This window comes from Centropristis striata, chromosome 24 (genome assembly GCF_030273125.1).
Source record: "Centropristis striata isolate RG_2023a ecotype Rhode Island chromosome 24, C.striata_1.0, whole genome shotgun sequence".
Lineage (NCBI taxonomy): Eukaryota > Metazoa > Chordata > Actinopteri > Perciformes > Serranidae > Centropristis > Centropristis striata.
The window spans coordinates 22,570,332-22,583,225 of record NC_081540.1 but is presented as its reverse complement, the minus strand read 5'-3'; the positions used below and the strand labels follow the sequence as shown (position 1 = coordinate 22,583,225).

At 39.9% G+C, this 12,894-nt stretch overlaps 1 protein-coding gene across 3 annotated transcripts in view; it reads right to left on the bottom strand.

The window, feature by feature from the left end:
- LOC131962694 (receptor tyrosine-protein kinase erbB-4-like) overlaps nt 1–12,894 on the bottom strand; it is a 429,169-nt gene that overhangs the window by 140,042 nt on the left and 276,233 nt on the right. For all 3 annotated transcript variants that reach the window (XM_059327691.1, XM_059327690.1, XM_059327689.1), the window contains exons 4-5: nt 5,549–5,683; nt 3,417–3,482 (exon numbers count right to left, since the gene is read on the bottom strand). In XM_059327691.1, the coding sequence (XP_059183674.1) occupies nt 3,417–3,482; nt 5,549–5,683 (201 nt within the window). The remainder of the gene's footprint in view (nt 1–3,416; nt 3,483–5,548; nt 5,684–12,894) is intronic.

Genomic DNA, 12,894 nt, shown 5'->3' with positions numbered 1-12,894 from the left:
AGTGGGACTTTGTTGGAGCGACTCAATCGTTTTTCCCTGGATAAATAAAGTTGGAAAAAAAAGTTCACGGACCTCACTGATTCACCATATCTGTGTTTATACAAAAAACACTTACAAGAAACACACAAAATTATCAATTACCAAAAAAACTTAACCCTATAAAGCCAAGTGTATCATATTTGATAGATATGTTTTTGAGACCTCTACATCATCAGTGTGATATTTTCTTTTCCTGAAAAACCTGATGAATACATGAATTGATGATTAAAAAAACTGAGCGACAAATTTCACAAAAATACCAGATGTAACAAAAATGATTTGCTGGTTCCACTGGTGGATCTGTCATTGCTGCGTGAAAACTTCATATCAGCAGATGTATGATGTTGTTTTATATGGAAAAAAATATTTTGTTTGTTTGAGGAAAATGTTAAAAGGACAGTCAAAGTTTTATTTGGTTAAAAATATTAGGTTTTATATGATTATGTGAGTTCAAGAAAAGCAAATTGTGAGCAACAAATTGCACAAAAAGACCTGATGTATCAAATATGATCCAAATTAAATTCATATATGAAAATTGATATTGAATTTAAAAAAATGTTAGCCGGTTCAACAAGCACTCCAGTTTAGAAAATTTTGAATTTTCTGGCAATTATTTCACGGTACAGGCTTTATAGGGTTAAAAACAAACAGAACGCACACATACGAAAACACAAAAAACACACAAAATTGATAAAAAACACAGATAAAAACACACAAAAAATTCACAAAAAACACACAAAAATAGCCCAAAACTAAAAAAAAACATTAAATCTTTGAGATAACAAACATAAGCCAGCAGCTGAAAATTGCGCTTGGCAGCTCACAGGTACGCATCTGAAGTGGGACTTTGTTGGAGCGGCTCAATCGTTTTTCCCTGGATAAATAAAGTTGGAAAAGAAAGTTCACGGCCCTCACTGATTCACCATATCTGTGTTTATACAATGGCTGCTTTCTGCCAAGCCGCCAATGGGCCAAAGACACCTTCCAACTGGGCTGATCATTCCCAGAAAGCCTGGCTATACTTGTTGCGATGCCAACTCTTGTTGTAACCAGGGAAATATGAACTCCTCTTTCTGCTTTTGCAAAAAGATTATTAGTATTATTAGTACAGTACAAATACTTGGATGTGGCTCGTACCTATTGCATCAAAGTTGCTCCAATACTTGTGCTAAAGAACAGCCTCCCACACATGATTGGTACAGTAGGAGATACAGCAGCCAGCGAGTCAGCAGGAGCTTCAAGCTGAGGCATTAAAAACTGCTGTGCTCACTCTCTGCTGTGTTGGGGAGCATAATGATGCAGGAGTGAAAAAAATAACAAGGCCCTGTAGTCTATTAGTCTGTGTTAGTGTGAGAAAAACAGGCCAGTGCATCTCGAGGTTTTGAGCTGAAGAGTAGAACTGCAATTATACAGAGAACAAACATTTCGGCAGCTAACCTCCTTTTCTCTTTTGTATTACTACTGTTTTTGATTTAATCCCCTTTTTTTGGATGTTTTTTTACTCAAAAACAGTGCATCAAAATTCTATAATACGCTGTAACAAGGAAGGAAAGTCACTTTCTCTCCAGATTTGTAATTATATTTCTTGAACTTGAGCGTTTTTCATCTTTAACATATACAATAATTGTCATAATAATTTATTAATAAATATATAAATAAACTAATAAGAAAAAGCTAAATACAGGCTTGTACCCATGTGCTCACACAGCCCAATAAATATGAATTCTGTTAAAAAGAGATTATAGCAGATTATAGATTATTTTAAAGCAGACTGTACAGTAACTTCCCCCAAGTTCTGTAAATACACTGGAACATTTTCATCTTAAATTGATTTAACAGAATGCAATTTCAATTTAGAGTTGTGGCGTTTCACTATAATCTGAATACCGTTTCAGATGCTCCTCTACTCAGTGTTTTATGGTAATTATTTTGGGGTTTTTAAGAAATGATCCCCCCTAGAGTGGAAATCTCCAGGTCTGAAGATTGAAGCCAATGCTGAAGTGGCTTGCAACTGCATTGTTTCTAATGGCCTGCAGGTGGTGTCATATTGCATAGAGGTCTATGAGAAAATTACCATACTTCTCAAGTGATTTGTAACCTCAGTGAAGACTTTCCTAATTTATTTATGATCTCATCTCTGGTTGTAAATTGTTCTTCAATACAGCATGGTGTTCACTTAGTAAATTACGGTCTCATTTAGAGTAAAATAGACAATAAAGCAGGGTATACAGGGAAATACAACGCTACCACAGCACATATTGTTTTATTTTTAGGATCTTTTGACAATATTTTCAGTTCATGAACATTAATTGTAACATTTTGGTTACCTAAAAATGTCCTTGAATTTACCTTACGAACACGGATACGAATACGAATACGAATACTTTATCATCCACTGAGTGGAAATTCCTCTTTGGTTTCACCATAGACATGTCTCAAAACAAACAGAATAAATAGTAAAACAATAAAGAAAAAACATTTCAAGGAAAGAAAAATACAAAATAGCCTACAGCAATAACTGTACTTCACACATCACCCATTCAAGTACAAAATTTCATAAAAGCTTGCTACCTGTGCTAGCAAGCTAGTGCTAGCATAAGCTGTGTGTGGCTCCAAAAAAACAAGATGGCGATGACCGACGTGCCAAACTTGAAGCTTCAAAACATTAGTCCACAAATAAATGTCACGGCTGCAAAATAATTTCAAAATGTTACGCAATCTCTAATATTTGTATTGTTCTCAACACTGCCCCCTTATGTTTTGAGGTGGTACTGCCCCACAAATTCATGCAAAATGCAAACTATATGGACTAAAGATATTGAGATTAAATCAGCGTCTAGTCTTTTCTCCCAGTGGTGAGGGCCTTTCTTTCACACTTATTTAGCACCTCCTCTACTCAGTATTTTATGGTAATTATTTGGGGGTTTTAAGAAATAATCCCCCCTAGAGTGGAAATCTCCAGGTCTGAAAATTGAAGCCAATGCTGAAGTGACTTACAACTGCGTTGTTTCTAACGGCCTGCAGGTGGTGTCATATTGTATAGAGGTCTATGAGAAAATTACCATACTTCTCAAGTGATTTGTAACCTCAGTGAAGACTTTCCTAATCAATTTATGATCTCATCTCTGGTTATAATTGTTCTTCAACACAGCATGGTGTTGTGTTTTGTGGTGGTACTGCCCCATTTCGGTCTTGACCGTAAACTTTCAGAAAACATCCACAAATATGTGCAAAATGCAAACTATATGGACTAAAGATATTGAGATTAAATCAGCGTCTAGTCTTTTTTTTCCCCAGTGGTGAGGGCCTTTTTGAGACACTTATTTATCCGCCCTGTGGCTGTCCAGAATAACTGTATTGTGTGTTTTTGTACTCACAGGTTTGACACTGGTCCTCCTGATGGCCCCAGCAGCGTCCGTTACACGAGCGATGACATCGTCTGCCTGCAGAACACACACAAAAACAAACTCCTCAGCAAACTTAAGATGTAGTTTTGACACAAACACACATCTAGTCACATCCCCCTCCCACACACACCACAACGCCTAACCGCCCAGTCACACACCGCCTTAAAACTTCCCCGACTAGTGACAGATCTGTCGAATCTCCTACGCTCATCCGACAATAGACCCGGAGCCATTGTGGCGACTTGTGGCCCTGTAGAAAACACAAGTGTGAAAGACAGGCTTCTACTCCCTTCCATCAAACACTGGCACAGGCAAAGTGGGACCTGACAGAGCACTAACAGCCTTCATGTGCCAGTGGCCCATCATCAAGACTTAATTGACTACGGGTTAATTACAGAGTAAGTGGAATAGTGTAGCAGATTGTCACCCGGCCCCTTCAACCACTCCCACTGTGGGGTTGTTAATGTTAAATACTAACTACGTCTTGGCAAAGGCCCCCAATTTGGCAACCTCAACTCCCACTCGCTCTCTTGTCATTTTTTTGGCCCACCTCTTCTGTTCTTTGTTGCTTTTCATCCTCCTCCTCCTCCATCAGTGCCATCTAATCAACAAAATTGTGCCGTTTTACACATATTGTGCTTAAAAATGTCTTCTCAAAGCTGGTTTTTAAAGCAAAGAAAGGTCATTGTCTCATCAAAGACACTCAACTTTTTCCCCCATTGTCTTCAGCTGTCCCCATTGTTCGCCCATGATGTGTTTTGATACGGAGGGCACGAAGAAACTTCTCCCCCATCAAATGAGCAAGAGGGCTCATCCTTAAATGTGCAGAAAAGTTTGAGAGAGTCTGTCTTTAACAGCCACTTCTTGTGACACCGAATGTCCGCCGGATAGCGACGCCTGTTATGTCCAAAGCAAAGGGGGGAGCTGAGGGACTGAGGGGACCGTGAAAAGCGGGGGGCCACCAGGGGAAGTGGGCAGCTTCAAACCAGCTGTCAGATTCACTGAGATTTAAAAAGAGCACAGCAGACAGCAGCTCCATGGGCTTCGCTGCAGAGCCGCTACCATACCACTACAATGGAAAGGTTCACACGTTGATCTAACACTTTGTGATTTTGCTTCCAAATGACCGCCAGGCAAACGGAATGAATTAAAATGGGATAGGGCACGACTAGCTGCTGCTGGTGTGTGGTTTGTGTGTGTTTCTACAGCTTGTTGGCATGGGGTTTTTCCCACTAATTTCAAAATGTTACGCAAGCTCTAATATTTGTATTGTTCTCAGCACTGCCCCCTTATATTTTGTGGTGGTACTGCCCCATCTCGGTCTTGCTGAATTGGCTTACAACTGCATTGTTTCTAACAGCCTGCAGGTGGTGTCATAGTGTATAGAGGTCAATGAGAAAATTACCCTACTTCTTAAGTGATTTGTAACCTCAGTGAACATTTTCCTAATTGATTTATGACCTCAATCTCTTATTGTAGTAGCTCTTCAATACAGCATGGTGTTCACTTTGTAAATTATGAGCTCATTTAGAGTAAAATAGACAAGAAAGCAGGGTATGCTTTTGGGCGCGGCTATCTTGTGAAATACAACTCGCTACACAGCACACATTTTTAATTTTAGGATTTTCACCTTTTCACAGTGTTTTACGTTTATGAACATTAATTGTAACATTGTGGTTGCCTAAAAATGTCCTTGAGTTTACCTTTTTTACCAAGCTAGCATGCTAGCGCTAGCATAAACTGGTCCCAAACTGGTCTTCCAACTATGGTCACTTATGGCTCCAAAGAAACAAGATGAAGCTTCAAAACATTAGTCCACAAATAAATGTCAGACAGCAGCTCCATGGGCGTCGCTACCATACCACTACAATGGAAAGGTTCACACGTTGATCTAACACTATGTGATTTCGCTTCCAAATGACCGCCAGGCAAACGGAATGAATTAAAATGGGATAGGGCATGACTAGCTGCTGCTGGTGTGTGGTTTGTGTGTGTTTCTACAGCTTGTTGGCATGGGGTTTGCCTTCAGAAGATAAATTCATCATTTGATTCTCATCCAAAGTTACTGGTTCAACTGGTTTCCATCCACGTGGCGTACTCACATCCAAGGTTGCTGTTGTTGGATGGTACCACCAGCAGCTCGGCCTGGGGGTTCTTGATAATGTCACGCCAATGGATGGTGTCCGCATGGCACAGGAAATTGTTCCGGTCAACATAAACACCCCCATTCAGTATCTCTGAAAAGACACAGAATGAGAGAAATGAGCACACAGCCATAGATTTATAGTACATGTACACAATGGCAGAAAATCAATACTTCAAGGTTAACTCCCACCCTTTGTCTCAAAGTACCCGCTGCATGAGGTGTTCCCTCAAGTGCATCTGAGCATGAAGATAAATGCTATTGACAAATGCACACACTAATTCAATGCCACGTCCAAAGACAATGATGTTTCATAAAAAACTCCTCAAAAGAAAACAGAAGTAAGTGGATTGTAAACAACTCAGAGCTCCAAACTGTACGCTGGTTTAAATTCCTAATTATGCATTGAGTATTAAATAATTTAATTTAGCTTGAGAGTTAGACAGAGTTAATGAGTTTGAATGTCACTGGAAGACACCAGATACTTCTTGTGTTAATTAAAAGTGAAATAGTAAACTGGAGCAGATATTCCTCAAATCCTCATTGAGGAATACTGTTCATAAATTAAGCGTTTTGTAAATGAAGGCTGGTGTAGAGTTTCTCTCAGAGGGAATCATGCTGTGGAAAGAGAAGAAGGCCCGATATTGGTAACTTAATATCCAGATAGTGATAATTCTTATGACATAGTATGTTTTCTGGTAATTCAATAAATAAACAAACAAACCACAGAAGACATAATATGCCTATGAAGAGATGCAAAATTGCCAAAAATAACAAGATATACAGTAATCAACCGAACGAATGACCAAAAGGACAAAAAATGATGACAATAATGTTCAAAACAACAATAAAAACTCCAAAAAAGACACAAAATAACTACAAAGAGACATAAAATGATCAAAAAGGACACGCAACACAACTAAATGAAATGAAATAAAAAAATAAGAAATTAATAAAAAAGTAACCACAAAGAGACACAAAATGACCATAACAAGACTTAAAATGATAAAACCCTAAGCCAAAAGATATAAAATGTCCCAAAAAATGAACCATCAAATAACTACAGAGAGACAGAAAATAACAGAAAATGAATAGAGATCGCTAAGTGAACACCTCCTGCAGCAGCAGCACATACACACTGTACTGCTACAGAGCTAACTTCTTAGCCTATTAGCAATTTTAGCAAATTAACATCCCCTCTGGCTCTGCAGCTGGGAGAGACTGCTGCAGGAGGACTGTGCTGCTTGGACTCGTTCTTACTCTTCTAAACGAGCCGCCGTCCCCCACGAAGAGTAAGGAGTCTCCAGTAACACCAGAAAAAGTCGCTGGATTTGTCAACAGCCGCTTTCTTGAAAAATAGTCACCAAGAGGGTCTGAAAAGTCGCTAAATATGGCAACACTGCTTTGCTGGCTTTTACAAATGGTGCATGTTGTTGTGGCGTCGAGTACTAGGTCACATCCTGCTTAGCGTTCTTTCCAATTAGCAACTAGCCTGTTTTCAGGGGAGAAAAAAAGACCCTGCTCTTCAACAGGGACGAAAAAAGTCCAGACAAAAGTCCGCTCCGGAGGGCTTGTATTCAAATTAGGGGTGTTTCGACGAGTGAGACCCGCCTCATTCCGGGTATTGGGCGGTAGTGGAAACAGCCCTAAAGTCTGTGTGTCTAGAAGAGCTGTTGGGGCCCTTTGAATGTCTGGCCCGGGGCCCCATTGTCTCTTTGTCCGCCCCTGCCCACTGGCAAAGATCAGAGTATAAAGTACGTCCAAACGATGTAAATATTGCCATTAACTGGTTTGTTTAGCGAATATATACAGCCCTGGTAGAGAGCATTTACACCTTGCATCTCATTGATTTCTGGTCATCCAAAGAAGAAAAAAAGCATATTGGAACATGCTCAATTTTTTATTGTTCCACTATTATTTTCAAGGGCTCTCTCTCTTGGCTCACAACAGGCTCGAATCATCAAATGGATTCCGAGGAAATAATGGATCGCGGCTCTCTTGACCTACTCCGCATCCCTCTATCGAATCGAGAGCAGACACACCAAAGACAAAGGCGCACTCCTCATCCGGCATTTGCTTAATAGCAAAAATATGTTTCTTTTCAAGGACCAGTGCCCTTAACAGATGCCTGCGCATGGAGGATGATAATAAATTCTAATCCCTCTCCCTGTTACTAATCTAGGTTTTGGATATGGACACAGAATGAAATGATGCTGCAGTAATCCCCCCCCCACCCTTCCCCCCCTCTAAAGCCATGACCCATGGCAGAAGAGAAACAACATCAGTGTCTCTGTCTCTCCGGGACACCAGCTGACTGTATTATTTAACCCAGTTGAGGGATTTAGATACAATCACCTAGCATCCTCTTCTCCTTGAATATGAAGTAGTAGCAGATTCCATGAAAGTACTTGTCGTAATAAATGAAATTTCTTATAAAAACGTCACAATGTGGTCCAGATCGGGGCTGGATTAGCTAAAGGTAAAGAAGGGCATTATCTCCCCAGGCAGATTATTAACAGTGTATGAGTTATGCAGACGATTCAGCAGCGGAGAAGCACACGCAGGAAGCTAATCATTACCATCCGACACCCTGATTAAGGAAGTGGGCCTTGGTAGAGACGGGGACATTTATTCAAAGCCCTCTTAGAGGTGACATGGCGCTCCGTCTGCCCGCTGAATGGCCTACAGCCCCAGCTTCATGTAATCATGTTCCCGTCACAATGGACGATTTATCAGGGGGTGTTTTACATTCATAGATGGTGGGGGAAAAAAGAGACAGGCTGTGGTTTAGTCAGATAACATGTGGACCGCACTGTCAGCATGTCAGTCAAATATACTAATGAAATAAACATGTGACAGCCCTGATTTGACAGTTTTCTAACATGTGAAAACAACCGAAAAAGCACAAAATGACAACAGATACTAAACCACTGTATATGACCACGAAGACACATGAAATTACCAAAAAGTCAGCAATAAAAACTGCAAAAAACACACCAAATAACTACAAAGAGACAAAAAATGACCAAAAAGGACAAAATATGAATATTTATGACTATAACTGATTATGAAGACACAGATAATTACCAGAAAGAAAAAAAAAAGACACACAAAACAACCGAAAAAACACAAAATGACAACAGATACAAAACCACTTTATATGACACCTAATGACCACGAAGAGACATGAAATTACCAAAAAGACACAAAATGACCAATTAGGGCACAAAATAGCTACAACGAGACACAAAATGACCATAAATGACTTAAAATGACAACAAAAAGACAAGAAACAACTCGAAAAATGACCCACAAAATTACTACAGAGAGACACAAAACCACAAAAAAGCATGAGGACTACGAAGAGGCAAAAGAAAAGCAAAAAAGCTGTGTTTCCTTGAGGGGGAAGAGTGGCCACTGGGAAAGTCTCAGGCCACGCCCTCTCAAAAGTCCGCTTACTCTGCGTGTCTCCATTACAAAAAGGCCCCCAGAGGGATTTAGAGACTCTGGAGGTGACATATGGCTTTCGATCGTCGCATAATCACTTAGCGACAGTTTCGACTGTTATCCGTGATCACGTACGCAACAGATTAAACACGGAAAACGCAACTGTGGCCGCCGTCGCTCACTGTGCACAAAGTCAACAGCTGATCATAAACAAAGCAGCATGGCTAATTATGCACAGCGTCTCCGCTGATCATAAACATAGTGATGGTGAATTAACCGGCATCGCAAACTGTGCACAGAGTGTCCGGTGCTTGTTGTAAACAAACAGAGATCGCTAAGTGAACACCTCCTGCAGCAGCAGCACATACACACTGTACTGCTACAGAGCTAATTGTTAGCCTATTAGCAATTTTAGCAAATTAACTTCCCCTCCGGCTCTGCAGCTGGGAGAGACTGCTGCAGGAGGACTGTGCCACCGTCGCTAACTGTGCACAAAGTCAGCAGCTGATCATAAACAAAGCAGCATGGCTAATTATGCACAGTCTCCGCTGATCATAAACATAGTGATGGTGAATTAATCGGCATCGCTAACTGTGCACAGAGTGTCCGGTGCTTGCTGTAAACAAACAGAGATCGCATGGCGCTCCGTCTGCCCGCTGAATGGCCTACAGCCCCAGCTTCATGTAATCATGTTCCCGTCACAATGGACGATTTATCAGGGGGTGTTTTACATTCATAGATGGTGGGGGAAAAAAGAGACAGGCTGTGGTTTAGTCAGATAACATGTGGACCGCACTGTCAGCATGTCAGTCAAATATACTAATGAAATAAACATGTGACAGCCCTGATTTGACAGTTTTCTCACATATGCATAATGAATAAGAACGGAATTATCTGCAGGAGATGTGTCTGGATTTCTCAGCGCTGGTTATAATCTGATTTCACCTCCAGTCACCTTGACATGATACAGAGCTTTGTTGTTGCCCTCACTGCTATGAAGTGTCACTTCACTCCTCAAACATGACTGCACAGGAGAAAAAGCAAGAAAAAAGCAAGTTGGTAACACTTTCTGTGACGCCCATCTCTATGATGCATTATAACCATACTTACAATGCACTTATAACACTGTGTAATCATAGTTACAAACAACATTACCAATTAGGGCAATAAAATGGACAGAATTAATCAGAAAATGACTACAAAAAGACACAAAACATCCCGAAAATGGCAAAAAAAGACACTAAATAACTAAAAAGAGACACAAAAAAGATATCAAATGACTAAAAAGAGAAATAAAAACACAAAAATGCCACTAAATGACTGCAAAGAGACAAAACACCATGAAAAAGACACCAAATTATTACAGAGACTAAACCACAAAAAAGGACACCAAATAACTAAAATGAGACACAAAACCATAGAAAAGACATAAAAAATAATTAGAGACATAAAAAATGACACCAAATGACTAAAAAGAGACAAAATACCCACAAAAAAGACACCATCTCACAGAAAAGACACCAAATGACTACAAAGAGACACAAAACCACAAAAAAAGACATCAAATAAGTAAAAAGAGACCCAAAAAGACACCAAATAAGTAAAAAGAGACACAAAAAACACGCCAAATGACACAAAAAGACACCAAATAACTAAAAGGAGACACAAAAGACACCAAATGACTACAAAGAGACTTACAATAACTGAAAAGGACACAAAATGAAGAACAAGACACTGATAAAGTTATAATTCATTCCCATTCTAAACCATGGATTTTTCTTGCTCAACAAAAACTTCACAGCCTGCTAATATTATTATAATCTTGTATTTTGACCTCGTAAATATTAATATTATTTTCCTTAGCCATGCAAAGACTGGAGGTCTGCATCCTGCATGTCCAGATAAAATCTACAAAAGGACCTTCTGAGCTTGTGCAGAAAGTCGAAGATTTTGCGATCATAAATAGGCTACAATAAATATACCACTTTAAGAACAGGAAAGGCTTTAAATTCCTCTTATTAATGGTAATTAATTGTGTTCGCCTGAGCAATGGTGTCTTCTCTCCTTCCCACATATCCTCCTCATATCTCTGCTGCTTTGCTCTGATGCAGGACAATAGCTTTTATGACTAGCTCGTAACTCACAGCCGTGTGGAGGGTGAGGGAATTGGGCGTAGGGGGGATGTAGTGGCGGACGCTCGGCCGTAGATCTCCCTACCTGATGGAAAGATCGAAGCGTGGAGGTGGGGGTACTAGAGAGGAGCGGGAAGGAGGGGTGGGCGGTGGCGCAAGACTGTCGCGTGTTAATGAATGACCACCCGCTGCAGGCTTGTCATGCCGCTGGAAGAGTTAGTGCCCTTGTCTGGATGGACAGCAGAGGTGGCAATTTGTCTCTCGGCGAGCAGACGGAATCTGGACACAAGCACTTAAAAGAGCATTTGGGACAGTGCTGGGCGGGTTGAACGGAAAGATGGCTCCCCATAAAACTGCAAAATGGATTTTATCTGTCATACCTTCAAATGTAGAAATTATTACCTCAAAAAAGTTGTGAAAAATGTTTGCTGTCTTATTTCGTCCATCTAAAAGTTTGACTTCTATAAAGCAGAAGGCTTACGAGTCCAGCTTGTGTTGGGTTATTCCCAATTCATTGAATGTGTTGTTGATGTATGTTTTGTATTTACACCTTTGTTCAAAAGTTTAGGGTCACTCAAAAATGTCCTTATTTTTGAAAGAAAAGCACATTTAAAAAAATAATAATAAAATAACAGACATACAGTTTAGATATTGTTAATGTGTTTAATGACTTAAAGCTGGAAACGGCTGATTTTCTTTTGGAATACAACCATCACTAAAAAGAGACACAAAACCACAAATGTCACCAAATGACTAAGAAGAGTCACAAAAAGATATCAAATGACTAAAAAGAGACACAAAAAAAGACACAAAAAAGACACCAAATGACTAAGAAAAGACACAAAACCACAAATGTCACCAAATGACTGAAAACGACACACAAAAAGACACCAAATAACTAAAAAGAGACACAAAACCATAAAAAGACACCAAATGACTAAGAAGAGACACAAAAAGACACCAAATGGCTATAAAAAAAGACAGAACCACAAAAAGGACACCAAATAACTAAAATGAGACACAAACCCATAGAAAAATTTTCTAAATAACTAAATAGAGATAAAACCAATCACTCCTGTGTTCCAGTGGCACATTGTGTTAATCCACAGCCTCTCAATATGGGATTTTTTCACGTATACACACCAAACTTGGTACATACGTGTATCTTGGGAAGACCCACCAAAAAGTCTCAAAAACCCATACTTCAAAACGTACAGAAAGTCGGCCATTTTGAATGACAAATGCGGTTTCCTGCCGTTTTTGCCCATTTCCACGTCGCATACTTTAACGAACTCCTCCTACAGATTTAATTATGATAAAGATTATGCATGTGCTTTAAGTAATTCTACATTGCCAGGAGCTTTGTTGTAGCAGTTTGTAGTTAATTTAATCCCTGTTGACTAAAGAGAAGAGCAGAAGGAGAGCAATGTTGGAAACTGATTCTATCACACTGCCGACTTCCTCATTCTTTCAATTCCTGCACTATAGATGAAAACATGCTTTAATCAACTTTGTACCCTTTAAAAATGGACTCAAATCACACAAAAGAAATCTCCCATCCTGCCTTTGATAGTGACTTCCGCCGGGTGCTTCTCTGGGTGACACAGTTCCCAGCGAAGCCGTTTTATGTGTGGCCGCTGACGGGTCAGCAGCCATATGCTCAGGTCATGTTTGGATCAAGACTGTTTCTGGTGAAGCGTTTTGCTACATCTCTCTTGGCAGTGAC